This window comes from Tympanuchus pallidicinctus, unplaced genomic scaffold (genome assembly GCF_026119805.1).
Source record: "Tympanuchus pallidicinctus isolate F22 unplaced genomic scaffold, pur_lepc_1.0 scaffold8, whole genome shotgun sequence".
Taxonomy (NCBI): domain Eukaryota; kingdom Metazoa; phylum Chordata; class Aves; order Galliformes; family Phasianidae; genus Tympanuchus; species Tympanuchus pallidicinctus.
This window is the reverse complement of record NW_026294802.1, coordinates 39,646,923-39,674,554: the sequence shown is the minus strand read 5'-3', so window position 1 is coordinate 39,674,554 and position 27,632 is coordinate 39,646,923. Positions and strand designations below refer to the sequence as shown.

The 27,632-nt window shown below is 39.6% G+C and overlaps 1 protein-coding gene across 1 annotated transcript; it reads right to left on the bottom strand.

The window, feature by feature from the left end:
* Nucleotides 1–315: 315 nt before the first annotated feature.
* LSM8 (LSM8 homolog, U6 small nuclear RNA associated) lies at nt 316–5,616 on the bottom strand. The gene is made up of 4 exons (XM_052669374.1): nt 5,486–5,616; nt 4,553–4,593; nt 3,300–3,427; nt 316–576 (listed from the first exon to the last, which is right to left on the bottom strand). The coding sequence occupies exons 1-4, from the start codon at nt 5,514–5,516 to the stop codon at nt 486–488; spliced, it is 291 nt and encodes a 96-aa protein (XP_052525334.1). The 5' UTR covers nt 5,517–5,616; the 3' UTR covers nt 316–485.
* Between the last annotated feature and the right edge of the window lie 22,016 nt (nt 5,617–27,632).

The following is a 27,632-nucleotide window of genomic DNA, read 5'->3' as shown; positions in this document are numbered from 1 at the left end:
CCTGTGAGCAGGCCATCCTTTGCCTGCCTCACTGAAGATTCAGTTCAACAACACACAGCCTATCAGCCTATTCGGGCTTTGTGCTGCCAGTTTTTCTCAGCAGTCTTTTCTGAAAAGGAGGCTGAAATCACCTTTCTCACCTTCCCCAGGAAAGCTCTAGCACCTACTTTTACACCAGCCTGTGAGCAGAGATGCATTACCTTCTTTGATCTCTATAGCAGAGCCTCCTTTCCCGATACTGCTTCAGTTTCCCAATATACATTTTGTAGTGAAGTTACACAGCATGAAATCTCCAAAGTAAATTCAACAGAAACATACTTAGTAAAATGTAGAAACTTTAATTTACATGTGAAACTACAACATATTCATAATAAAAAAAACCTGGTGATTAAACAAGTTACGCACAATTTGTAAAAACTGCTGAACATTGTTAAATAGGTCTGTACAACCAAAGATTTACAAAGTCCCTGTGCATTCTCTTCTTTTCAATGCACAACTGAATTTAAGGGTTCTGCTCGAATATTTCCTAAGTCAAGGGCTGAATCTGTCTCTTCATCGATCTCACCGATGACAGCGCTGTAATAAAAAACAAGTTATCATTTGTTAAAATCCTGGAAAGGGAAGACTTGGTTTTTATTGTTTAAATTTAATTGTAGAGCTCTATCACTTAAATGCCAAACTTTCATAGTAATCTCCCACCTCATTATATCATTTCAGCAATCAGCTGCCTCTGTAGCTGTGCCTTTTGCACACTGAAAAGCCTTTGTCTGTTCAGACTTTCCGTGACGAATAACATTTCATACCTCTGCTTATTCTGACTTCTGCTCATTGTGCATTTTCCTACTGCAGCCCTCTGAAGGTCACAGCATACCAGGTATTTATGCAATGGCACAATGGTGCCTGCTGTTCTATTATTCTTTCTAATAATCCCTAATATTTTTTCCTTCCTGATGAATCAGTGTTTACAAAGAACTAGCCAGAGACAGGATGAGACTGAGTTCAGGAGTAAGACATCTCCAAAAGGTATCAAAATTCCTATGATGACTCGTAGATCAGAATGCCAAGCAGCTTTCTCAAATCCACCACTGACTTACCTTCACTATGCCAACAACTCAGACAACACAAACTTAAACTCCTTACATCAGCTGAATGTTCAAGTATCAACAGCATGAATGCCAATTTCATATTTGAATCCCTTTAGAATTCTTGGATGAAAAAAACCTGATCCTGGATCAATGTCTCTGTTAACAGCTTTTTTCAAAACAACTTTTCAATTTAAAACATTTCCTTGGATTAAAAACTGGCCGTTGCATCAGAGCATAAATGTCATGTCAACAAATACAGATTTTTCATCAGCTCTCATTCTCACAGATGTAAAAGAAATAAAATCTATCACTTTTGATGCCTGTTACATAGTTTTTGCTTCTAAAGTAGAGAAAACAGATACGCATTTAAGACGTTCGTTTTTAAAATAGTTTTTGTTCACAATCTTTAATAAAGTTGTGTTTGTTTTTTTAAAAACACGTGACTACCTGCCATAAACATACTTCCTATTTTTCCCAGTTCAATAGTCCTCCCTCTAACAACCTTCACTTGCTTTTGAAATACACTGAGTTTTTCTGATTGATGGTGCATACTCACTGCAAGCTTCTACGATGTACCTTTAACCACACTGGAATGCCTGAAAACATTTTATCCCTTGACTGTTTATTTTTCAGTAGCTTCCCCACCTTCTCAGAGTCTCCTTTTTTGAAGCTAAAGTTTCCACTCTCCTCCTTTATACAGACAGCAAACATCAGTGTGTTAATATTTGCAGGAATACAGAAATATTCCTTCTAATGAATATATTTCTGAACGTGTTAAGCATACAAAAAATATACTTTTTTTTTTTTTTCTACAAAAGAAAGCATTGAATATATTTGAATAGCGTGGCAGCCTGATATGGTGAAACAAAAAATCAAGTAGGAAGAAGAAAGATCTGGCCTCTTTGCTACCTTGGTTTGTTTGTCAATTTTTTATTTTTTTTTAATGTTTTTTCATAGAATCATTGAACAGCTTGAATTGGAAGGAACTCCATGCATCACCTGGTTCCAACCCCCCTGTCACATGCAGGGCCACCAACCTCCACATTGAATACCAGACCAGGCTGCCCAAAGCCCCATCCAACCTGGCCTTGAACACCTCCAGGGACAGGGCATCCACAACTTCTCTGGGCAGCCTGTTCCAGCACCTCACCACTCTCATAGTAAAGAACTTCCCCCTGACATCCAACTTAAATCTTCCCTCCCTGAGCTTTTTTTATAATAAGGGTAAAAAGTGATGAGGACCTTCCAAAATAATGTTTTCTCAATGACACTGGATAAACACATCTAGATACAAATCTCAGTCCCAGCATTTCCTGTGAATATTCCTTGGAATTAGAAATGAAAATTCTTACCTAAGCTGGGCATGACCAGAAATAAATGAATAAATAAATAAATCTGTTTTCAGAATGCTGCTGCAGGCCCATATACTGGAGCTTCTTTCCACTGCTCTTGTGGCCTCCTCATCTCTTTGACACATCAACTCTGCATTTCTCTGCATTCAATGAGCCTTTTCTGCTCACTGTATTGTGGCATTTGACATCAAATGTCAACTTCCCCCCTCCATCTGCTGCTACATCAGCTTTAGCTACCAGTTGCTGCATTGTCAAGCCTGAAACTCTGAGCATTTTTTAGAATATGAAGCATTCCCTTTTCCCTCAAAGCTCATCTTAATTCTCCCATAGCATCCCTAAATCAATCCTATTAAAAGTTAACTTTGTCTACTTCGCTAATTCATGGTGTGCAAGACCTGCCTTATCATATGTTCACTGTTTTCTCTTTTTCTGTTAATAGACTCTGCCATACACAGACTGGAATAAAGCACATCTGCACAATGCCTAGACTTAAGAAAGAAAAATGCTGAGCTTCATACTGACCCTTTCCTCACATTGCTATCACTGGTGACCTGGTTAATTTACAACTCAGATATTCTTAACCAACAATATCTTAACATTACAATGCAATCACTTTTGCAACAGAAGCACTGCTATTTGCTGCTTCATATGCCTCAGCTTTGATGGCTCTATCAAGGCTATCCACAGATAGAAAGATGTAAGACACATGACTGCATAGGCATGTAAATATATATATATAAATATATATATATATAAAATATATATGAAATATATATATATGCATATAAAATATATATGAAATATATATATATGCACACACTGAACTTTTTTATTGGTTTAAACAAAACCATGCTCTACTTACACATTATCACCTCTTACAATGTATAATCCCAGCACTACTTGCTCAACTCCTTGTGAAGAACTGAACACTCTTTCATGGCTTTCGTCCAAAATCAAGTTAATGGTCTGATCGAAACCTTTGAGGGTTCCCTGAGGAGAAAAAAAATAAGCATACAAAAATAAAAGTTCTCCAACTGCCTTTTAAATTTATATCTTTGCTCTCACAGATATCTTAAACAGCAAAGTGGCAATATTAAGACACTAGAGAACAGATGCTCTATTTAGTTTTTAATGTAAGTCTTAAACATAACTGCTGGAGAAGAAAAGTTTGAAAATGGTAATCTACTTAAGCAAGTATCTATATTTACTCCTGAGTGTTCATACTAACAGCTACATTATTTAGAATAAGAGATAAAAATTTTATTTAGGTCCTCTAGACAACTGACTTTACAGCTTGTAGTCTTCCTTGTATGGAAATTTCATAGAATCACAGAATGGCCTGGGTTGAAAAGGATCACAATCATCATCTAGTTTCAACCCCCCTGCTATATGCAGGGTCACCAACCACCAGACCAAGCTGCCCAGAGCCCCATCCAGCCTGGCCTTGAATGCCTCCAGGGATGGGGCATCCACAACCCCAAAACCTCCAGAAATCCAGTGTTAAAAATAAAGTCAAGGAACAGAAAACTTAGATTCTTACATGTTAAACAGCACTGAAACAATTTTTAACATGCAATTTTAAGTAGCACCTCTTTAAAGGAGGTTATCTTGGTTCCACCACACTACTCAACAAAAATGGAAGACACACAAAAGGAAGAATTTCTGTGTTGCTTTAACAAGAGTTTGGAAAAATTATAAAAACTGATTTGTGTCATTTAACAGATTATGAAATTTAATGTCATTTTACTGAGTGCGGCTGGGCTGGACTTAACCTTCCTCACAGCAGTCCACACAGAGCTGTGCACTGCACCTGGATCTGTGACAGTGCTGATATCACCTCAGTGCTCTGGCTGTAGTTGAGCAGCACCAGCATCACACCAAGGCAGCACACAAGCCACCAAAAGCCAGCAGGCCAGGGGCAGCAAGGCACAGGAGGGAACACAGCACTGAACCAAAGTGAACACGGTGTATCCCACACCAAGTGATGTTACACTCAGCTATAAAAGCTGGGGAAGGGCAAGAGAAGGAAGGCTTTTGTTGTGAAATCGTCTGTTCTCCCAAGAAAATGCTAAGTGTCTTGAGGCCCTGCTTTCCCCCTGAAAGTAAATGTCTCACCACAATCATTCTTCCATCAGAAGTTATCACTGCAACAGTACCTGACAAGAGTTCATTAAGGAAGCATTCAGAGATGTATGAAACAGAATCATTAACATTTTCTGTAACATCTATGTGTAATAAGATCAAAAAAGTCAGAAAAGCCTACCAGAGGCCTTTAAAAACAAAAAACAACACCCCTCTACATTTAATATGAACATCTGACAATAAGTCTTGACAACCTGCTTTAAAGTTTCACTTCCCCCAGACATGCACAGCTGCATACATGAACATGAACACTGCATACAAACATGAACACTACAAAAGCAAACTACAGTGTAAAGTCTGACTCCCTTCCCATTACTAACTGCTCTAGCTCAGAACAGGAATGAAAACAGTTTTATTAATGAGATGGACAGCCATTTCAGGCTAGGAGCTTAAAAACAGTGCAGCAGCGCAGATCCTGACTGTGACACTGCACACTTCTTTCTGAAGCTCTGATTTTCCCAGTCTTATTATTACCATTCATTATTATCAGTGATGCTGGCTTAACACTTTATTGTTTGTGAATAAAACTGAAAGTAACAGGAAAAATAAAGAAACAAGAAAAACCCTGCAAGAGAATGATCCTAAGAACACCAGCGCATGGCTTTTGAGGGAGTGACGTGAAGCTGGCAGCTGAACACCCGCTATGCACCCTGTGAAGGGCCAGGTCTATTACGGATCCCGCTCCTCACCACAGCCCTCACCACAGTTTGTTACAAGTAACAAACAAGCGGGCAGCACTGGGGGCCCTCTCTGACCCCCCATTCTATCTGTCATGAACCACGACAGACCCGAGCAGCGCGATAAGCCACGGCAGCATGTTACCGCCAACCCGCACCCAGCCTCGCCCCTTGCAGAAGAAAGGCGCCTCCCCGCCGCCCCCAGATCGCCCGCTCGGCAGAAGGATACGGTTGATGTAGTTTTCCAGTGCCGACGTCATGGCGGCGGCTCCCGCGCTTCACCTCGCACCGGCAGCAACGTTCCCGGCACCGCTCGGAGAACTACTTCCGGTACCGCTCGCAGAACTACTTCCGGAAGCGCTTCCGTCGTGCGCCGATGACGTTTCGCCCGCCGCGCAGCCGCACGGTCCCTGCAGGAGGGCGGGAAGAGCCCTCTCTGGCCACTGCGCACGCGCGGCGCCGCGGCGGGACTGGGTTTCAAACGGCGCGTGGAAGAGAGAGGCGGGCGGGCTGTACCAAGTGCAGCGCGCTGAGGGGGGTCTGGCTGTCCCTCCCCTTGGCAGCACGTGGCTCCTTCCGTAGAAAGGCGGGTGGGGGCGGAGCAGTGCTGCTGCGCCTGCGCGTTAATGCGAGCTTCCGCGGTGCCTGAGGGGCGTCGTGGGGCGCCTGGGGAGGTGCGGTGGGCTCGGGTGGTCAGAGTCCCTCCTGAAGTACCGCCGTTAGTGATTAGATTGATTTTTGGTGGTTTCATTTCTAAGCTTCATAAATCTATAATTGCAGTACGGTCTGATCGTCAGGTGCTTGAAATATAAACTGGATATTTGGTTGTCTGTTTTATTCCCCGTTCTGTAGATGAAACTGAATAACGAAGTGTCGTCCTGTGTTCTCACTGTGCGATGGAATGCTATTCAAAAGAAAGATCCTGGAGCAAAAGCACAGACTGGGAGAAGTCAGCATAGCTTAGCATGTCTCCATCTTGTGTCCCCTGACTTCTGCACATCTTCCTTCCAGCAGTAAACATGTGCTGTGGATTTAGTTTAATAAAGACAAGCTGTTCTCTTACACCGTATTCAGGCACAGAGACCTCGCTGTGGCTTTCCAGTACTCGAGGGGAGCTTACAGATGAGCAGCTGTGCCTGCCTTCTCAAAATTCTCATCCAGCTTCAGCCTTCTGCTTGAAGTCACTACTTATTGTCAGTCTCCTGCATAATAATCTCCCATGTAGGAGTGGAAAGATCTGATCTGACACCGACATCTTTTTAAAGAAATCAGAGGTTCCCCTCCTCTCTTACTAGCAAGTTTTGTTATGATGTTATAACCTGGCTCTTTGGTTGAAGCTGTGCCACAAACAGAGGACGCAAAATTCAATTAGCTGGCATGAGGCCAGCGAGAGTCTGAAACTGTGGTTTAGGTGCTTGTCCAGCAGAGGGAAGTCGTAGCCTCTGGTTGTATTACAAGCTCTTTCAGAGTAGAAATCCAGTGGCTTTAAGATGTGATGAATAAGCAGCCTTGACTATCTTTTTTCTCTCACTGGTCAGGATCCTTTGAGTCCTGATTTTAGGTGTAGAAATGTGGTACCTGTGTCTTAGCATGTCATTCTAGTCTTCTTTACAGAGAAAAAATAATTTGTTTTCTACCATCAGTTGAGGTGCATTTTGCAGTGAAGTTCTGCTTTTCTCTCTGGTGGCTATAAAAGGAACCTGGGTGACTAGCTTAGACACAGGAATTTCACAGGTCAGCACTTACATTAAGCCACACAAATTTTGCTCCTGTTGGCCATAGCTGCCAAGACAACATTGGTGTTAGGATGAGAAACATCTATTTTGCTACACTTTTGCCTGTCTCTTCCACTGAGTTGCTGCAGACAGATAATTAGGACATAGCAAATAACTTAATATCAGCATAATGGTCATTATGCTCTCAAATAATTGAAGAAACAAAGCATCTTTGTAGGAAGGCTTTCCCTTTCCCCTGTCTAGCATATCACTTGATAATACCATTTACTCCTGTAATTAAAACCATTTTTTTCTGCAACTGACTCTCTATACTTCAAGGTTTCCATCACAAGCGATTGCTGGATTTTACGCTTTCCACAGAAAATATAACCAACTAATTATGCCCTGGAGTGTCTCTGCTTACTTTCCTGCTTCCTCATATTCTGCCAGGGCAGGAAGGAAAGCCTGCAGTGATAGTTGTAGGGTGTATTTGCAAGCAGTTACTGTGTGTAAACTTGTTATCTAGCCTTGAGCTGACAGAACAGATGAGTGGATGATCTGTTGCTACTGCCACTGTGTATTGTTTATCTCTTTTACATTTCCTCAAACACGACAGCTTCTTGTGGCTTTGCTTTCCTTAGCTATCAAAAAATAGGTATGCTTTATAGACCTAGCCATGCTAAAGGCTGAAATGGCTTTGTGGAGGTGTTGGGGAATTAAAGGCCTGCCCAGAACCACTCTACCAAGCTCAAACCTTGTCGGATCTGGTGGAGAAAGGTACACCGCCTATTCTTCACGCTTCCTTGAAAGCTGAACCTCTAATGTAATGCTCAGACTGTGAGGGGATTTAAGACATTTCTTGTAACAAATCCTCCCAAATTGGCAACATCTGTCCGTTTGCTCAGCACTAATTGCATCCAGAAAAAATTGCACATGAGGCTGGCAATAATGGAGTGGTGCATACTGGAGAAGAGGAAGCAGACATCACATCCTGCAGAAGAAAACTAAGCACCCCCAAATCTCATGCATGTCATTACTTAACACATTTGACAGCCTTCCTCATATTTTCTGGAACTCAAAGATTTGAACCTCTTTGATTTTTATCTACATTCCCAGAGTGTCCCTGGCCTAACCCTTTATTTCTTCTTTAGTTTATACACACCCAAGCTGACTAAACATGACTGATGCCCACTTGTGTCTTCAGGATAAACAGAGACATCCCTTCACCTTGGCTTTGTTCCTCTGAGTCTGTAGAAACACTGGGGATACAACATCAGCAGTGCAAGGACACAGATTATAGCTGTTGGCTGGGGAAAACTAGAAAGATCTTGCTCACCTCATGCATGGCTAGCTGTGATCTAAGACAGGACATGCTTCATGTTGATACTGTTACATCAAATGGCTGATTTTTGCAACAAGACAACTGGAAAATATTTTAAAAGGATTGCAGCCTGAAAATTGCCAGTAAACACAGAATATAAGTTACAGTGCATCAGAAGCAAACCTGTCACGTGAGCAGTCCCAAAGTGCTTTTTATTTCTTTTTATAAGCAGTTAGCAAGCACCTGATATAAATTTTGTTATGATAGCAACTGCTGCTCTCATAGGAAACATCATAAAAAACCCTCATTTTACTCAGATCTCCTTTATACTAGAAAGTGTGTATTTTTCCAGCAATTTTTGCTAACATACAAAATACGATACCAGTCTTAATGACTTTACCGATTCCCCACTTAATATGCTAGCATAAAAAATAACAGTGCATGTTTCTGTTTGCAAGAAAACAAACTCTTAGCTGCTATCTTTTTTTTTTTTTTTTTTTCCCTGAAGAAACTGAAAACATCTGTAGAAAATCAGTACTATTTTCCATTTAGATGGTAATTTCAGGGGATGTTGTGAACTACTGGTAGAAAAAATGTGATTGCTAATGGGTCATGTACCTACAGCTACAGAATTATAGAGCAAGTAGACTGTTGTTTTCATCTACTCTAAGCAGAGTACTAAGACAATGCTATTGTACATAAAATGAGTAATGTGCTTCAAGTAACTGACATTTACCAGCATGTCAAGTTTATCATTTTTACAGTCATAGCTGAAATTGCATTTGCTAAATTGCTCTTGTGAAGCAGACTTTTCATTCTGATACATTCCCTCGTTCTCAAAGTATATTCATCTTCTTGTAAAAACACTGATCTTAATCCTTAGCCTCTGTTAAGATTACTAGATCTTCCAGTTTTAAGTTTAAGGCTCTTTATCTTAACACTCCCTATGCTGATGCCTATTTGACCCGTTCTACTTCTTGTTTCATGTTCAGGGGTGCCTTACACACTGCTTGCTGCCAGATGTAATGTAGATTGGACCAGAAATTCAGTATAATTCTGCATTGTTACTTAGATGGTGTCATTATTTTGTGAAGTAAGGTTATTCAATGTACCACGGAGCAGTCTGCTGGTACCAGGACCTTTAAAGCAATTATGGAAGTGGAGAAAGAACATTCTGTGAATTTGATGTTGCACAGAACAGGTGCTGAATTCTTTCTTGTTAGAAACATATAAATGAAAAGTGATCAACAGAAGAGGAGGATAAGTAGGAGAAGTTGGCGTTCTTATAACAGGCACTGAACTGTTTTATCTAACAAAACACAGAAGAACAAAGGGCAAGGAGGAAGCTATTTTTTATCACTACTGTGTTCTGAAAGGCAAAACTCGAACACAGGCAACCAATTGCACCAACAGCAGTGAAAAGATGTGGCACATGAGGATGGCAGATGCTATGCTGTCTTCACAGCCTTGTAGAGGGCTGTCTGTTTTGTCATCATTTCTAGCTTAGGTACTGCTAGAAGTACTGAACTACTGCTCCAGCTGGATATTTTCTCATACAACCCCCAAAATCTCCTTGGTAATGGAGGCTGGAATCTTTGTTCACTACCAGGGTATGTGCTGGTGCTTCCACGTGGTACTTTCAGGTACTTTCTTCGCATCCTCAGAGTTTCTGCTGGCATCAAGATTTTGCATAATTACAGGTCTTTTTTAGCTTAGTGTTCAGATATTGAGGCCAGTCAGCTGGCATCAGTGTTGGGCAGAATGTCAGGCCTTTTATTGTGAATAGGATTCATGCACATTCTTTACTGTGGGACCTGGGCTGCAGCCAGCACAAGGAGATCTGAAGGAGAGGGAGGACTGCAGCTCCAGAAAATGGTGGGGTAAGAATGGCTGGCAGAAGAAGACACTTGTGAAAAAAAACAGGCAGACAGACACACACATGCATACATGCACACACACAAAGAAACAACAGGGCTTTGGGACGTGAAAAGATGTATCTCTTGTCTGAAGAGCCTTTACACCAGTAAAGCTTTTTATTTGAAACAGATTTGCTTTACAGCAAGAAGTCGTCTTCTGTTCACAGTTGTGTTGTTTTGTTTTTTTTCTTTAGGCTTTGATAGAATTGTACTTGGGTTACTGTGATCATGTGTTTGAGCCTAATTGTACTCTGGAGTGATGTCTTGCTCTGAAGTTTCTGGGGCACTTGGTGAGCATGTCTAACATCTGAACGTTCAAGTTAGTTTTGCAAGTGAACAGTGCCTGAGAGGCGGTGAGGAAAAGCATAAAAGACTTTCAGACACGTCCTTGTGTTAGAGTGCACTAGCACTCTATAACTAGCTGGGATGTGGAAGAGATACCACCACCGCCAGCACTGAACCTGAGAGAAGAGCTGTGTCGCAGAGAGCACAGTGCTATCCATTGGTAACTGCTGCCTTTTCATTATCAACCACTGTGCTATTGCATTATTGATTACTGCTATTCCTGCTGGTCCCTTATGTTCTTACTGAAAACCACTTAATGTATCAGCCACATCTAATTGAATAGCAAGAAGAGTGAGTGAAATGTCGTTCATCAGCACTCCTTCCATTTATAGGCGTTGGCAAAAGTAGTATGTCATTGAATATTGAAAGCATCCTGAAGGCATCAAATTTCCAGATACAATCCTGGCTTGTTAATATTTTATTCGACTAATGCTAGAAATGCTGCTACTACTAATGTTGCTCTGGACATGCTTCACTCACTGTAGGGACTAAAAGTATTCTATACATCTGAAGTATTACCATATCTCAGAATGATTGGTAAAGCATTATTCCAATTGGTTACTAAATCTTAAGCTGAATCGCATAGACCTTCACTGAAGTTGCAGAATTTCTTCTAAAGTCAGTGGTGGAACTGCAAATAGAAATCAGCTAATTTTTAAATATTGGTATTATAAATAACACCAAAAGAGTATAGTCAGTATCAGGGCCTCATTATGCTGAACTCTGTACAGGTATGTACAAGGAAGACCAAAAGTCTTGGCTGCAAGGTATTTACATAGTGAATAGCCAAGACACAGTGCAGAATGAGGGAGACATCCACTACAGACAGGAAGCAAAGAAAGTTGTTTTGCTAAGGCTGCTGTGTACCAGCAGTTGAAACTAAATTCAGATTTCTAGACTGTATGCAGTTTGTCACAGTTTATTTTACAATGCGCTTTTGATGCTTGAGGAAAGTTCTCCTGATTCCCTTCTGCTGTATGTCTTTATGTGATAATGAACATGTATGAATATCTCCCATGTGGCCTCTTACACTTTCCAGAGACTCTATTTACTTTGATATCCACATTCATTTCATTCTCTTTCAGTTCCTAAGGAGAAGTTCCGGAGTGGGATGTGGACCTCAGTACACCACCACCACCACACATGAGGTAAAGTACTGTTATCATCTGCCTCACATGCTTGTCTATGAATTCAATTTAAAAATAATAATAAAATAGAAAAAGAAATGGAGAATTAAATGCACCTGGAACAAGGTCATTAGAATGGAAGGAGTACTCGTTGCCATTCTTGTTGACACTGACATGATATATTAGGGTGTTTATATATCTTTCAGAAAGTAGTCTGTCTTCTCTTATGCCGGGTAAGTGATGAGGCAGGTGTGGAAGTTGTCTCCTGAGCAAAACAGGCTGTCACAAACTGAAGCACAAGATCAAGATAAGACTGTCATTGTGCAAGTCTCTGCTGTCCTGGAGCTAATGAGCACAATCTGTTTTTGCAAATGATTTCATACTTTTGTTCTTTATTATGAACATATACAGCACTTAAGTGTTTTCAGTATTGGCTGACTCTAGTATTTTGTAGTCACGATTGTGGTATTTAAACAGGAGGTGATCTGTTCTGCACATGGAAAAGGGGCTGTGTTACAGAGGAAATAATAAAGTGTTGCTGGGTTTTGGCAAGAGGGTGTTATGACTGTTTTCAAAGAATATACCCAATGTTCTTTATTTCCAGTACGAATCTATGGTGATTTGAATCTGATTTCTGGTCTCTACCTGGGGAGCATTATCAGAAATGCAAGCATAATATTAAATTGGAAAGCTTTTACGTGTATGCATGTTTGTCTGTTTCTTTTGTAGCTGCTATATAATATTGGTCCCCTGTTTCAATCTAAGAGCTGTGCTTAATGAGATGAAATGAGCAGTACCACTTGAGTAGGAACTATTGTAAATAATGGAGACCTTTTTACAAAACTTCATGATACTGTTAATACCCAAAATGCACTCAGTATGACAAGCATCACATTGCCTTTGGTTAAAAACAAAATACCTTTCAAAGATTTAGCCTGGTGGCTGTTTTTTAAGTGCATTTCAAGACTTTCTGAAAATCTTGAAATATAAACATGATGTGTTTGTATTCTGAAAATGTGTCTGATGAGAGGCACCTAATTGTCTTCAATTCCTGGAGAAAGCCGAGCTGGTAACTAATCTCCAGTCACTGGAAGAAAACTTGCTTAGAGACTTGAATACAGACTTTCTTCTTCTGTTGTACCATTCCTGAATTATTTTTATAAGAAGGTTTATGTCTGGGATATACATACCTAGCTGAAAGGTAGGATAAACTCTTGAAACATTCATTACTCGTATCTCAGGAATAAAATCTTTCCAGGAAAATGCCTAGGTTTAGAAACTGTGCATCCTGGGACCATGTTTGTATATATTATAACACACAATGCCAAGTATTATGCTAGGCTTTCTGAAGCAGGTCTATTTTTCAGTTTGAAGCATTATTGTGCTAAATTGGTGATTAATCTGTAATGTTCCAGCTGAAGAAAGCCTTGAGTTCAGAAGGGTACAATTGCTGCTCTGGGTTTAGACATTGTCCAGCAAGAGGCCTCTGTGCAATGCAAGGATTCCAAAGGCAAATATTTGAACACAGAAATGAAAAGAGCATGAAGGATGCTGGCAACAAGATTAGACCAGCTATTGCATATCAGCAATGCTAGTGCATTGGATTTAGGAGATGGGTGGAGTAGAACCCTGATGTATTATATCATCATTATATCATCAGATCAGGTATTTTTTTTCCCCATTTTGTTCTTTACCATTTTTTTCCTCACCGTGTTAGCAGGGCTTGCAGAACAATCTATTGCAATATGTCAGATGCGAGCAAGTACTGTAAAGCAAGATCCATAGAGCAACTGAGAACAGGGATGCAGCAGCTTGTCTGTCAGGATGACACTGTCCTGACAGAGGAAATTGCAAGAGGGCAGAGGCTTCCATTTCCTCCTGGATTTGATCAGGATCCACAGCCTGCTGTGTAACACGGTACTGTCCACAAAATGAGAGTGGATCTCTATAACATCTCACAGTCTGAGGATTGCTGTCTAGGATTGCAGGAGAAGAGCATTTGGGATTTACACAAAAGTTACTGTAAAACTGGTTGGAGACCAGACCCACTTGTGTGTTTGAGGGAAGCAACTGGGGAAAAGACGACCTGCGTAGCAACTGGAGGGATCAAGTGGAGCCCAAATCCTAAACTCAGCTAAAGCCATTTCTTTCCATTTATCTTGGCAGTTTGCATCTATGTAGTGTAGGCCTGATTCTGATTCTGTAAAGTCAGTGTTTCAATTTAGCCATTCATTCTTCTCAGCCTCCACAGAGACCTGTTTCAGTGTTCTGCGTTTGTACTGAAGATGTAGAGAGTGAGTTGCAGAGATTGCAACATGATGTACAAATAAATAGGGAATTTTCATCTGCTGGCTTTTTATATTTTTTCTCACTCTAAGCTCACAAAATGATGGAAAATCAGACACTTTGTGTTTGGAATACTCACCATCACTCTTGTATATTTGTCCTATAAAACAGATCTTTTCTGCATCTAGTTCTCTTGCTGTGGTTGTCTGACCATGAAATCTCTGAACTGAGAATATCTATAATGTATTGGGTTTGGGAAACAAGCACATGAATTGTAACTAAGCAGCCTGGATGAGGAGAAGAGGTACTGTCTGGTTTCTTCACCAGGCTCCTGAGGAAAACCCCCTTCGTGAAGAGTTACAGAATGAAAGCAAAGTGTTTTATGAAATATGCATCTTGAAAACAGTAAGTCGATCACAGTGTCGCTTCAAGCTTTGCCACATGAAACCTCACCACTTCCACATGATTAATTGCTGCATGTCATATCTCATATAAAAGCCAGTAATGCATAGATATATTTATGCAAGATGTGGCAGAGTGTATAGGCATATCAGTACACTTACATGTAATGCAACTTTCAATATACTGGAAGGCTTCCTGATGAGATCTGAGCTGTCCTTTACAAAGTGAGAGAGAACATTTTGTCTTAAGGTGAGCTAATGATATTTTTAATTTTCACTTGAGTCTGGGGTGGCCTCATTAACAGGCGCTGCTTGCTGTCTGGAGAGAGGTGCCTGCAGCTGGCATCAACAGGGGCACAGGCCTTTTCTGTGGTGTTGAAAGTGAGGAGATTGGGGGAATGAGAATTGACATCACTCCAGAAAATATTATGAATTAATAATTCTCTTGAGAGAGGATGAGCAAGGGTTAGAGTGAAGATGAGAAGAACAAAGCAAAAGAGGCTATAGAGGAAAGAATTAACCCAAGCAATTATAAGCAAATAATAAAGGACGGAGGAAGCATGCATTCCCTGGTGGAGGTCTTTAGGTTTGCTTTTGCAGGATATGATGAACTGGCCTAAGGACAGCATTGTGAGCTCCACAGGAAAGGCACTGGCTTGACAGTTTAATAGAATATAGGAAGCTTTCTGAATGGAATCTGAAGATAGGTAAATATTAACATAGTTGTTTTCTGTTCAGCCATTTTTCCAACCTTTGTTTGTATTCAGAAACTTTAAATGAGAAATGAAAGGCCCTAGGCACCATTTCCTCCCAGCAGATGGGTCCCACCAAGTGTAGTATGGGTGTTAGGAGTTGAGAGAAAGTCCATGTGATGATTGAACCCTAAAGGAATCTAACACTCCCTCGCATTTCCCCCTCTCCACCATGTTCAATAACTGAGCACACAAAAGCTGTTTGGAAAACAATCAGTTTAAAATAAAACTTAAATTTTGTTGTTATATAAATGCTAAGTGACAGCTATAAAGAAGCAGACTGTGTGGTGGTGGAGCTGTTGTGTCCTTTCAGGAATGTTTAATAAAATTTCATTAAAGAAAATACAAAATCTCTTAATGACAAGTCTAGTCCAGAAACTTTCCACTGCAACTTGTCATGATTTGTGTTAAGATTTTCATTGTTGTCACCAAAATCTGTTGGCTGCCATAGGTATAATATTTGTCAGTACTCGGATTCACCAAGTCTTTGGATATCAACAGGAAACAGTACGTAAACCTGATTTGTATTGCTTTAATCTTTACTTGATGGACTTCATTGATACAATCACCATGTAGGCACATTTTACAGGCACTGCTAATTCCTTATCCAGGATTATGATTATCCCTAAAAATAAAATAGAAGTAGATGTTATGCTATTAATTTATGTATTTTAGCAAAAGATCAAAGCCACATAACCTTATATGTAATTATTTCATTTAATGATACAGTTCTACATTTGCATCTGCAAAGAAATGTACTAACAATGACTAATTAATCCTCAAAGCAGCTCTTTGAAATAGGTAGATAAGACATAATTGACCCATTCTAACCAATTTCTTGCCCTAGGCAATAGATTGAGTCAATATTTAAGCCAAGATTAAAGCTCGGGTACGTCAAAGTCTTACTCTCTGTCCCTTACACAGAGTAATGTGTAAGAACTATCAGTTCCCAAATTTCCTTACCCCTACTTTGCTGTAATAATTTAGACTGACACACATTTTGACCCACACCAAACCTACACTGTCTGTTGTATGTCAGAACGATTCCCCTGGGTCTTCCTCACAAAATCTCCTCCCATTCCAGGCAATCAAGGTATGAAAGGTCTAACTTTTCCCTTCTTGTATCCAGTTTTCACTTCCTTGTGCCTATCACTTCCTGACCAGCATTTTACACCAGCAGACTTCCTCCCACAGGCTCCCTGTAGTTCAGGTGTCAGTGTTTCTCCTTGGGGCCCCATTTCTGTGCTTTACATGCTCCCCAAGGGGAACCACCTATCTGTTCTCCTACTCCTGGCTGCCTCAGCTCATTACCTGGGGAGCTGCTCTGCTATAGGCATCAGGGAGGAAGCACTGTTCCTAGAGCTGATATAAGCTCCAGTAGATTTCCCACTGTGGCAGTGCTTAAGACCTGATCAAATCTTACCAGGCTATAGCTTTTCTTATTTGATAGGAAATGGAGTTAATGTGATATACCCCATAGCTGTTTTTATTTGTGCTTTGATATAATATGCCTAACCAGAAGAGATATGCACTCTGACTGTAGGGTTCTTCTTCTCCCAGAGAACTTGGTGAATGGACCAGAATTATTCCTACAGGCAGCCAAGTTGGCTGCTGAGTGTGAGTTGGCCTCAGCTGACATGCCACACAAGTTGATGTGACACACTATCATTTTAATCATTATTTCCTTTACTCTATAGGAAAACTTACATCTTCACATGGTTGCAGTAAGGGGAAAGAAGACATGCAGAGGACATGAATTTTTCCAGCAATTTCTCACCATATATAAAGATATATTTTTAATGGCTGCATAAATTTTGACTCATTTCAACTTTCTCCCAAGGTGTAATTTTCTATTGGTGATTGGGTAGCTACATGTTAGTTTTATAAAAGCAGTTGATAGTCTGTTCCATCCTCTCAGGCATTCTGCTGCTGACTCAAATGGTTGACATCTTCCTAAGATGTCTACGTAGCCTGTTTTAACCAGGAGTCGATTGGGTTTGACTAGATAGAACTGTATGTGGTGCAGAAGATCAGATGTACGATCATAATTGCCCTGCTTGGCCTTAGATCATTGGATTTAGCTGAGTGCTGAGTCTCCATTCAGCATGGTTTGAGAGTGTAAAAGCTAGAGCTCTATAAAATGGGCATCGTACATTCAACCAAAAGGAGAATGGCTGAGTATAGACATATGGCAGGTTCATTTTTTTCACACTGTTGATAATCTCAAAGAACATGTAGTAACGGAACAAATCAGCATGTTGGTGGAGGTTCCTCCGCCACCCACACCAAATGATATTTTGGGGCATATAAATAGGAGTCAATTACAATAACACATCCCTTTCATTCTGAGTAATTGCTACTAAAATCCAAGATGAATGCTGTCAAAGGGGGATGTGCAAAGGTACTAGAATTCTTTCTGCTTTAAAATAATTATGCACTGTAAATACATGCAAGAGAAAGCAAATTTCTTAACAACCTTTTTGGAGAAGTAACTTCTAAGGGAAATAGACACACCTTTCCATTTTCTGACATAGTTTAAATGTTTAAGGACAGGTGACCTAGGACCACCCAAGCTAGATGGCAAAGCTTTGTTTTATGATATAGATTCATAACAAAATCTTGCATTTTGACAATTGAATTAAGAAATTCAGTTGCATGGGAAGTCTCTGTTCTGATATTTTCTCATGCAATTAAATGATTCTGCAAAAGTTTAACATGCATAGAGCCAATGTAGCAACTAAGATTAGCATAAAATATTGGAGGAAATGTTTTCCAAGTCTGGGAATGCATTTTATTGATCTCCAATATTGAGAGCATTGGAGCAACTGGTGAGCTCAAGGTGAAATCCTAGCCCCACCAAAATGACACCAGGTACTTCTCCTGTAGTGAACAAAATCTTTTTAAGATTATGACTGATGAGATACATAAAGCATTCTTTGTCTCCCTCAAAGAAGGAGGAAGAAATGAAATGTCCTCTTTCCACTATGTAAATTTTGCAGGCAGTTTACTGCATTTAGTGAATTGTTACAGCATATGCAGATGAACACTTCCCACCCGCTCTCCACAGATCTGGCACACTGTAATCACTTGTCCTATATTTCTGTGCTGTATGATGTCCTCTACTGCTCATAGAAATACAGCCCACAAAGCTGAAACAAAGGTCCCTGAAGAATTCAATTTGCCAAAGGTTATATCTGTCTCCTCTTTTCAGGCCAGGATATGTGAGACTCGTTGCTGCCCTTTTGGCCCTGTGGCTCAGACTAAGCAAGTCCATTACTGCCTTTTAACCTTGGCTTTCACCTTTGGAGCTACAGAGCTTGCCATGGAGCTCTGAGCTCCACCTGACTCCGGGGATTTGCCAGGGTCAGGCTGAAATTAAAAAAGACTTACACAACCAATGCGTGCAAAAGGAAATATGCTAAGCACTTTCAATGAAATTCAGCTCATTGAAGATCTTTTAGAAAATACATCCATCACTAAGGTACCTCCTGAAGTAATTATGCATAACTATAGCATTTGGAAATCTCCTTTTGCATCTTCCACTTTAATCTTCGTGCTCGCATTCCTTTTTCTTCTCTCTTTTCTTGTTAATATAAAGTTATATCTGCACTTGTTTGATCAAGAGTATTTCTCATCTTGAATCTCTGTGTAACTGTGGGTTAGCTTCCTATCTCTTAATACAATTAGCTGTAGCACCGCATAAGTGCATTCAGAATATGAGCAAGGAAATCTGTGATCAATGCAGTGTCCACAGTGCTAGCAGTGGGAACTGTTTTTCTCCATTTTACCCCTGGTCCCAGCTTCACAGCAGGAGGGATATTTGGATGGATCTTTGAAAACGTTCTGAATATCCTACCACTACTCAGAAACTAGCAATGAACCTGAACCTTCTCATAGTTCATCTGCGTCACACCTGAAGAAATTGCTCATTTATATAAGTATGTACATAAATTTCTTATACATAAAAAAAGGAATGCATGTGCATATATATAAACCTCCTACATCATCATTGCCTCCAACAGAAATGTATTTCAGATGCACTCTATACAGAATTTTTAGAAGATTTTAGGAAAGGTTCATGATTTAAGTTGCCAGCGTGGAGACATTTTATGCATGCTTAATGCACTGTAAAGATCAAAATTTAATGATCCTGAGTTCAGTCTGTAAAAATGGAAATATCACAGATCATTAGACACTTGCATCTTGTAAATTTTAATTCTGAAAGCACGGGCTGTTTTAACTTGTGTTCTGAAGTGAACATATGTTAAGTTAGGTAGGACATACACAGGAGTTCATTGGAATTTAGAAGAATATTATCTGTTTGATCAGGTATTATATCAGAGCTTTTATTTCCAGAGTCACGCACAGAAATATAGTGGTTAAGTTTCACATTCAGTAAATTATCTATCAGTTTGATAGCTTTGCTGATGCTTTGAACAGAACCAAATCCTGTAATTTTTGAACAAATGAACTGAACAATTAACACAACAATTAACACATTTTCTCACTTAAAGGAAGATTTTTCTCTCCTGACTGCACTGCATGTAAATGCCTAGCATCTATGGGAACATTTTTAGTAGGGTCAGGTCAGAATGTGTGTTCCAATACCAGAACAGTCCTAGTACACCTCTTTAGATTAAAGCACTATCTTTAAAATGATGATTGTAATTAAAACTTCAGGTAAAAAAAGAAATCACTGCTTTATTTCATCTGACTTTTAAGGAAATCAGAGAAATTAAAGTAGGGTGCTTATCTCTCTGAGCTTCATAGCCAATAAACCAACAGGCTTTTCCAACATTTGAATCAATTAGAAGTGTTTGACTCAAGTAACATTTAGAAAAAGTGACCTATGGTGAGACACTCAGAAGGGAAATAAGGAAGACAACTGCTTGATTTAGGTGCCTAAAATCTGAACATTTTAAAAATTACTCTGACAGCCTGCACTTAGAAATAGTTTTATGTACAAAGAAAGCAGCTTGAATCCAAACCTCTATGGTTTCTGTATCAATGTATATTTATGTTGGTTTCTGTTTTTTCATGTTATTGATTCCTAAACAATCTCTGCTACAGAATGAGCCAAAATACGTATGGAGAACCAATTTTACTTATACATCAGGATTCTGTGGATTAGGATCATCTCTAGTAATGTTTTGGGGTTTTTTTGTTTTTTTGGTTTTTTTGCTTTGAGTAATCAAAACATGTGGCACAGAAAAATTCCTACTGAAATGATAAATGTCCTTACTGGTATGAAACGGTGCACTTATACTCTTATGAGTGTATGCCAGAGTCACTATGATTAAATACCATCTAAGGATTTCTAGACTAAGGCCTAGTGGAAAATTAGAAAGATATTCATCTTTATTTGGTAACTTCTGTAGAGTGAAATAGAAACTCTCTTGTAACATAACAAAGGTATGCCTTGTTGAAATGATACTTTTTATTGCTTTTAGAAGCCTTTGTGTGCAGGCATTTTCAATGGAGGTGGTCATTAATGTGAGGGGCAGTGTCATTTCTTCACAGGGCATGATTTATCTTTATGAATTTTCCTTTGCATGAATATTGCATTTCTGATTGTGTCATTTAGTAGTGAAAGACCCTCAAGTCTTTTATCATTTTCTTTGCCAGCAATGTATAATCTCTTCCTCCTTATGCACTTTCAGTGAGGTACTTTTGACAGTCTTTTACCGTGGACTACTTAAAAAATCTGGACTACTTAAAGAGCCTCAGATTTCCTCTCAAGTGGGAAAAACAAGAACAACAGGTGAAAAGCTGGTGGAGGTTAGATCTTGAATTGTCTCCAGAACTGAACTATTCATTGAAGGTTCCATGGAAAAAGCTGGTTTTGACTCTGAGACTGGGCAGTTCTTCTCCATGAATCTGTATAACGCATAGAAGACTTGGTTGAAGTACACAGAGGTCCTTTACAGCAGTGCTCTTGTGCCCTCTCCTTGTGTCTGCCCCAAATCTCTGACATTACTCAGTCAGTGCCTTTGCAGATAAAGCTGATCAAAGTCCAGTTTCCCTAGGAAGCTCTTTCTTCTCATGATCTAGTGTTAGGATTCACCTGGTGAATAGGATAGGAGAGCTGATTTAACTAAAAATAAATCCCCTCTTTGTGCTGGTTTACTTTTCTGCTATATCAGCTTCCCAAATCGCTGCATGTAACTACTCTGCATCCTATAAACAAACCATAGAGTTGCCAGCAAAAAATGGAGGCAGAAATTCCTGCAGTCATGTTTTTTTTTAATCATTTACTCACAGTCACTAGAAAACTGGGAGATATCCAGTGATCAAAAAGTCTGACATCATAGCCCCTGAATGGGAAGCTTCAGAAGAAACTGGGAAAATGTGGGTTGTTGTTTACTAAGCTATCCAAGTTGCCTGATCTTCTATTGCCAACCTTCCTGCAAAGTTTTAAGACCTTTTGTAACAGCCTTATCTTGCCTGCCATGCTAGAGGAAATTAGAATAGTTGGGCACTTTTTGTATCTGTTTTCTTCTCCAGGTTCAACATGAATCAATTTTAATTTTTTTCATAAATTTAGAATACTGCAGTCATATGGTTTTTATTTAGTGGTGCCACTAGAGGGCAAGATGACAGCTGTTAGCCATTTGGATCTTAGGGCTTTGGTCCTGCAGACGTTGAGGTTAATGAGAAATTATTGACTCTAGCAGTGCTGAAACATGCCATAAAATCCATTCTCTTCCACAAATAGTTGGGATTTTCCCCAAATCCTTAAAAATTAAGAAGAATTTCTTTAATTTAAGCTAACAAACTGTAAATAACTGTTAAAAGTACTTAACAAAGATGATGTATACTATCAATCAGCTATATAAAATAAAAAAATAGAAGTATTGTATAAATACATCCTTCTGAAATGATCTAAAGTTCTCCAAAATAAACAGCAGATCTTTCCAATTCTGAGTTAATAAAATGCTTCAACATGTATATATATACATGCAAGTCCATGCCTTCAACATATAGACAGATTAAAGTTTACCTCTACATTGGCAGTATAGATGAAATGCTGAGCAAATGTAGAAGAGCTGAACTCCATTCCTAATACTGTTTTATTATTGCCTAGAGCTTCAAAGTGTGTTTTGAAAATTACTTAATGTTGTCTCAGTCAGAGAGGCTTTGAGCTTGTCAGCTATCATAAACCAAGCTACATTTGTCCTGGTCAGTACTTGAATGGGAGGCCTCCAAGGCAAGAAAGGAACCTATGGGATGTGTGTATTTTCTGCTTTTAATCCTGCTGCTATTTCAGTCTCCCACAGAAGTTCTTGTATTTCAGTTTGTTCTTATCATGAAATCTTTGTTTTCTTTTCTCTTTATATTTTAAAAAAGAAAATTGCATACAGAGAGTGGGAAAAATCCTAAATTACAAGCTCATTTTTATACCAAACATTATTTCTATAAAACTTCAAAGGAAATAATAATCAGAGTTTGGAATAAGGTCTCTAGCATCTGGCTTATTGTTTAAAGGACGCTGTGGATAACGTTTCAATTACCATGTTACTGTGGCCTCAACCCTCAATCGTTTGTCTTGAATTTTGTCCCACAAGTACACATAATTATGATAGCACTTTTTTAAAAGCAGCATTCTTTGCTTTACAATTTTCTAAACTCGCTTCGTCAGACATACGGCAAGTTGATGTGTTATAAAGGGATTTCCTACTGCAAGAGATAAGCATTAAACCTTGGAAAAATAGAGCTGTTAAGAGAACACAAAGGACAAAGGCGCTAAGTTGAACTTATCCAGCCTTTTGAGAGCCCAAATTTTCCATGTCTTCACACGAGCGAGCCTCATGACTGCTCCAGGACCCAGGACGAGGGAGAGCCAGCTCCTAGGCGTGAAGGAGAGCCTCAGCTCAGCTTGCTGCTCAGAGCAAGTTCGAGCACAAAGCCCTGGAGTATTCTCCTGGGTCAGATCAGTTTTACATATTCTTCTGAAGCCGTCTGTGGAGAAAAAATCTGAGTTTCAGCACAAGTTTTGGTAGTTTTGGTGCCTTCGTCCTGATGGAATATCTGAAGATCTCATCTTATTCTGCATGACTGGGCCAGCTTGTCCCCTACACAGACACCCTTAAAATCTCCAGCCTAACGTGTGAGGCCCAAAAGCGCTAGACTTCCCTGTGTGATGGGTCCCTGCCTGCTCTGCTTCACCCAGCTGGGCTCCATGGCCCTCCGCTCTACGACACCATGCAGTGGGTGACTGATGCTAGGATGATCAACTTCCTACACTCCATTGGCCTCAAAACCACTTGAGAAGATGGTCCCTTGTGAGCATGGCTCAGGACTCAGAAAATATCCAGGATGGAGCCATTAAGGCCAAGCAGATCACACTCAGCACAGAAATGGCTACAGCTCCTCCCAGGGATGTGCGTGAGGACCGATTCCCATCGAAGTGATATCCCTGAGGCTTGACGAAATACAGTGGGGAGCTGTTTAAACAGAAGTGAATAGTCAGATACTGTCTTTCATGACAAAATGTGCTGTGGAGATGGTTTTTGTCCCATTTGTCTTTCCTCTTGCTGCTGACCCTGAGCTAAATCAGCTACCGGTAGCAGTTGAGCCATCAGTGTACCACAGGCAAGAAGTTCAGATGGGGGTGTCATGTGTATGAGGGGGAAAGAGGGATCCCACTCTAGTGGCTCCTCCTTGTAAAAAATCTGAGACACACGGTCACTTTCTGATGAAATCCTACACATGGTGTAGGATATTGAAGTACCTATGAAGTATCTTGGCATCCAAGACCAGGCAGCTCGTAAGATCTCGAACAAAATACAGATAAGCCTATTGTTACTGGTTAGCTTCTGCAAGACTGAGTCATTTATTTGATGGATGGTTGCAGAGCTAGTGTTTTTCTAAGGAGCTAGATCTATAATATGCAGGGTATTGCATGGTTATATGGCTTGACGCTATAGCTGCTGGAATTTCTCAAGTGATTTGAGTAACGCTGTCTCTTCAGTTTCTGCAATACTGAAGTATTCTGTACAAAAGTTTTCATCGTCAATGTTAAGCATATATATTTTAATCGCTGCATGCCCAGTAATTAGGTGGCTTCATAGGTCAGCTGAAACTAGTGATGAAAATTACAGCTAGTTGAGTAACGTATAATTATTGCATTTGTCAGAAATGCTTAAAAACAATACCTACGTGCGTATTCGACTAAAAATGAAATGTATTTGGAATTGCTGCCACCATACAAGTCATAGTTAATTCTCTTTCAAGTCCAGTTTCTCTGTTTATTCTGTGTTTGAACATCCACGTCTTTCCAAATTCCTAGGAGTCTCTGATGACAGTGCACCAGGAAAGAGAGGCTCAGGAGAGGAACCTGAGAAGATGGTGGAGATGGGGAGAAAATGAAATTCAGAGGACACCTGCTTGCATTTCAAAACATAAAATTTTGAGGTTTCAGAGAAAATATTTTCTCTTTCAGGTCGTCATATGTCATAGAAAAAAATAAATAGAGCATGAAAGGCAGATGTCAAAAATTAAACAAAGCCTCAGTTTTCTGCAAAAAGACTGCTTTAATAGGAATATTTTCATCAAGATGTTAAAAGCATAAGTCCCCCTGTTCATTGATCATCATGTTCTGCTCTGGATTGTAAAAATGTGCATGGATTGTTAGATATTTTCTGAAGACACAAGTCAGGTTTCAGCAAAAGTTTGTCTCCATGCAATGTATCAGTCCCTTGAACTATCAGCAACTGGCAGTGCCTGGGATCTACTTCCAGCTTTTAATTTTCCATTTGGCTAATCTCTCAATTAGGTAATAAGAAGCCATTTATACTTCATTAACAAGATATTACTGTCAATATTAATATATAGTTGATCCCCAAATTCACCATTAATTTCTGCTACCAAGGAAAGTATACCTTATCTTTTTTCTTTTTTTTTTTAACATTTGTTTCAATTGAGAGGTATTTTCATAATGTTCTTTACATTTTCTTATGCTAATGACATTTTTGCAATTGTCTGTAATGCGAAATATTTAATTATCAATCATGACAATACTGCTATGCATTTAGATAGAATATTTCACACCTAAATGTATTAACTCTATTGTCAAACAGCCAGCAAAAAAACATGACTGGTTTCTCTTAGCTACTGTTGCTTTGGAAACCAGTTACATGTCTTGATTTGTAAATGATTATTCTTTCAAAAAAAGAGACAGAGAAGAATCAGGGTTTTTTTTGGTGTTTTTTGTTTTTTGTTTTTTGTTTTTTGTTTTTTGTTATTTTTGTTTTCTCCTTTCTCTATTACAATTAATATGCAATGTCAAAGAGCTCTTTTTCAAATTGGTGGGCTAAAGCTTCTGAACTATATGAGTCAGCCTTCTGAAAGCTAATTAACTCATAATTCATTTTAGAGCAGGCATTTCTCAGCAGAAACTTATAATCACAAATGAAGGACGGTGTAAAAACTAATGAAGTTTCATTCCCAGTTCTTTACCAGCCTTCTTCTGTGACCTCAGCAAATTTCAGGGTAAATACTGTTTATCTGTTTTCCTGTTTCTGGTTTACTGGGAGAGGAATTACTTCTAGCAATGACTACCTGCACATAATAGTTACTTTAAAGTGCTGCTTTCTGGACAGTATTCTTCAAAGAAGTTTCTTGTTGCCTTTGAATCAGTCTCCAGAGTTTTCCCCAACGTAACCAGTTTAGAAGGGCTTACTTTTGCTTAAGCTTCTGTAAATGAGAAGGTGGAAATGACAAAGAAGTCATCATCTTTCAGATTTCATGAAATACAGTCCCTGCTCTAGAATCTTAAAGCATTGTGTTTGTGATAATTTAATTCATAGATTTTAAATTGCATTATTTGTTTGTTTTAAGATGTATCTGTCTAATTAATTATAGTGCAGAGGAATTTATCAGCTAGGTCCACATAATTTTTAGAAGTAGTTCTTGTGAAACATAAGATGTAGAACATCATGGATGTACACATCCATCCCACAGTTTATCTTTTAAATATACTGTTAGGAACACATCTTTTCTAGCTTCAGAAATTGCCTAATTAGCTCCGAAAAACTGTTAGGATGCTTTGTCTTCTCTAGTGTACTCAAAAGTACTGAGTTATTTTCACACTGGAAGGCAGCAGGGAATCTGATTTTAGTTCTAGCTTCACCATGATGCCGGATTTCTGGCATTAACCTGAAGAATTCTGTTTTCTTGGAATTTTTGTCAGGGATTGAAATGCTTTTGAAAGTTATTAGGCTGACAACTGATGGAGGTTGCTATCCTGTATTTATCTGTTAGTCACATTTCACACTTATATCTTTGGAATCTATTCCAGCCAGATGTAGAAGAACCATTCTTAGAAAGAGAGCAGGCTTTCATGATTTCATTCTGAGAAGCCTTTGTGCAGTTTGACTCCTCAATGCCAAAACCATCTACCAAAATGGCACTCAAGTCATTACACTAATTTTCTTCTCAGTCTTGACTGGTACCAGCAGAGCTAGAAAAAAAGTTCACTAAAATATGAAATTTTCTCCTTCCTCCTCTCCTCTCCTCTCCTCTCCTCTCCTCTCCTCTCCTCTCCTCTCCTCTCCTCTCCTCTCCTCTCCTCTCCTCTCCTCTCCTCTCCTCTCCTCTCCTCTCCTCTCCTCTCCTCTCCTCTCCTCTCCTCTCCTCTCCTCTCCTCTCCTCTCCTCTCCTCTCCTCTCCTCTCCTCTCCTCTCCTCTCCTCTCCTCTCCTCTCCTCTCCCTCTCCTTCCCCTCCCCTCCCCTGCCCTCCCCTCCCCTCCCTTCCCCTCCCCTCCCCTCCCCTCTTCTTTTTCTTGGAGTTAAAAGATAATGGTCAGTTGTGCCAGAGAATAGCATCCCAAAGTTAACTAAAGTAAGATGCTGCAAATCCATGCTGTCACTCTTCATACCTCATTACAGTGTCTAAGGTAGAGTACAGCAGACTTGTAACTCATTCCACTATGCCTGCAAGCTCTGTAAGAGCACCACTCCCTGACATTCTCCTAAATCCCCAAGTCTCTAGTTCTCTTACCAGGAAACGTCTACATAACAGAAAAGTTGCGTGGATAATGCTTATCTTGAGAGTACTTTCCTTGTTCCAGCCCCCAAAAAATCCTCATTAGAGGAACGCATTGATACTTTTTGGATGTTCTAGAGCAAAATATTTTAATTTCTCAGAGTATTGTCCAGAATATCGACACTAATTTGTACATTTGTACATTTTACAGGATTGTTATATTTTAATTTTACTAAGCTATACTGAATATCTAGTCCAAGCCAGATTAAATTTAAAGCAAACAAAAATAATCATTTATAAAATGCCCAGTAAACCCTATCATTAACTGTTCAATAAAATTCTGCTGCCAAAAACTAAAGAAAACCATCAGTTGACCCTAGACTTATGTTTGAGTCATTTAGCCAATATGCTGTGTACACTGATGGTGGTCTAATCCGACACAGTCAGCAGTGCACACTTTGCACATACTGTATATGTCTAAAACCAGGTTGTATTCATGGCAGATGAGAGAGTACTGATAGAGTAGG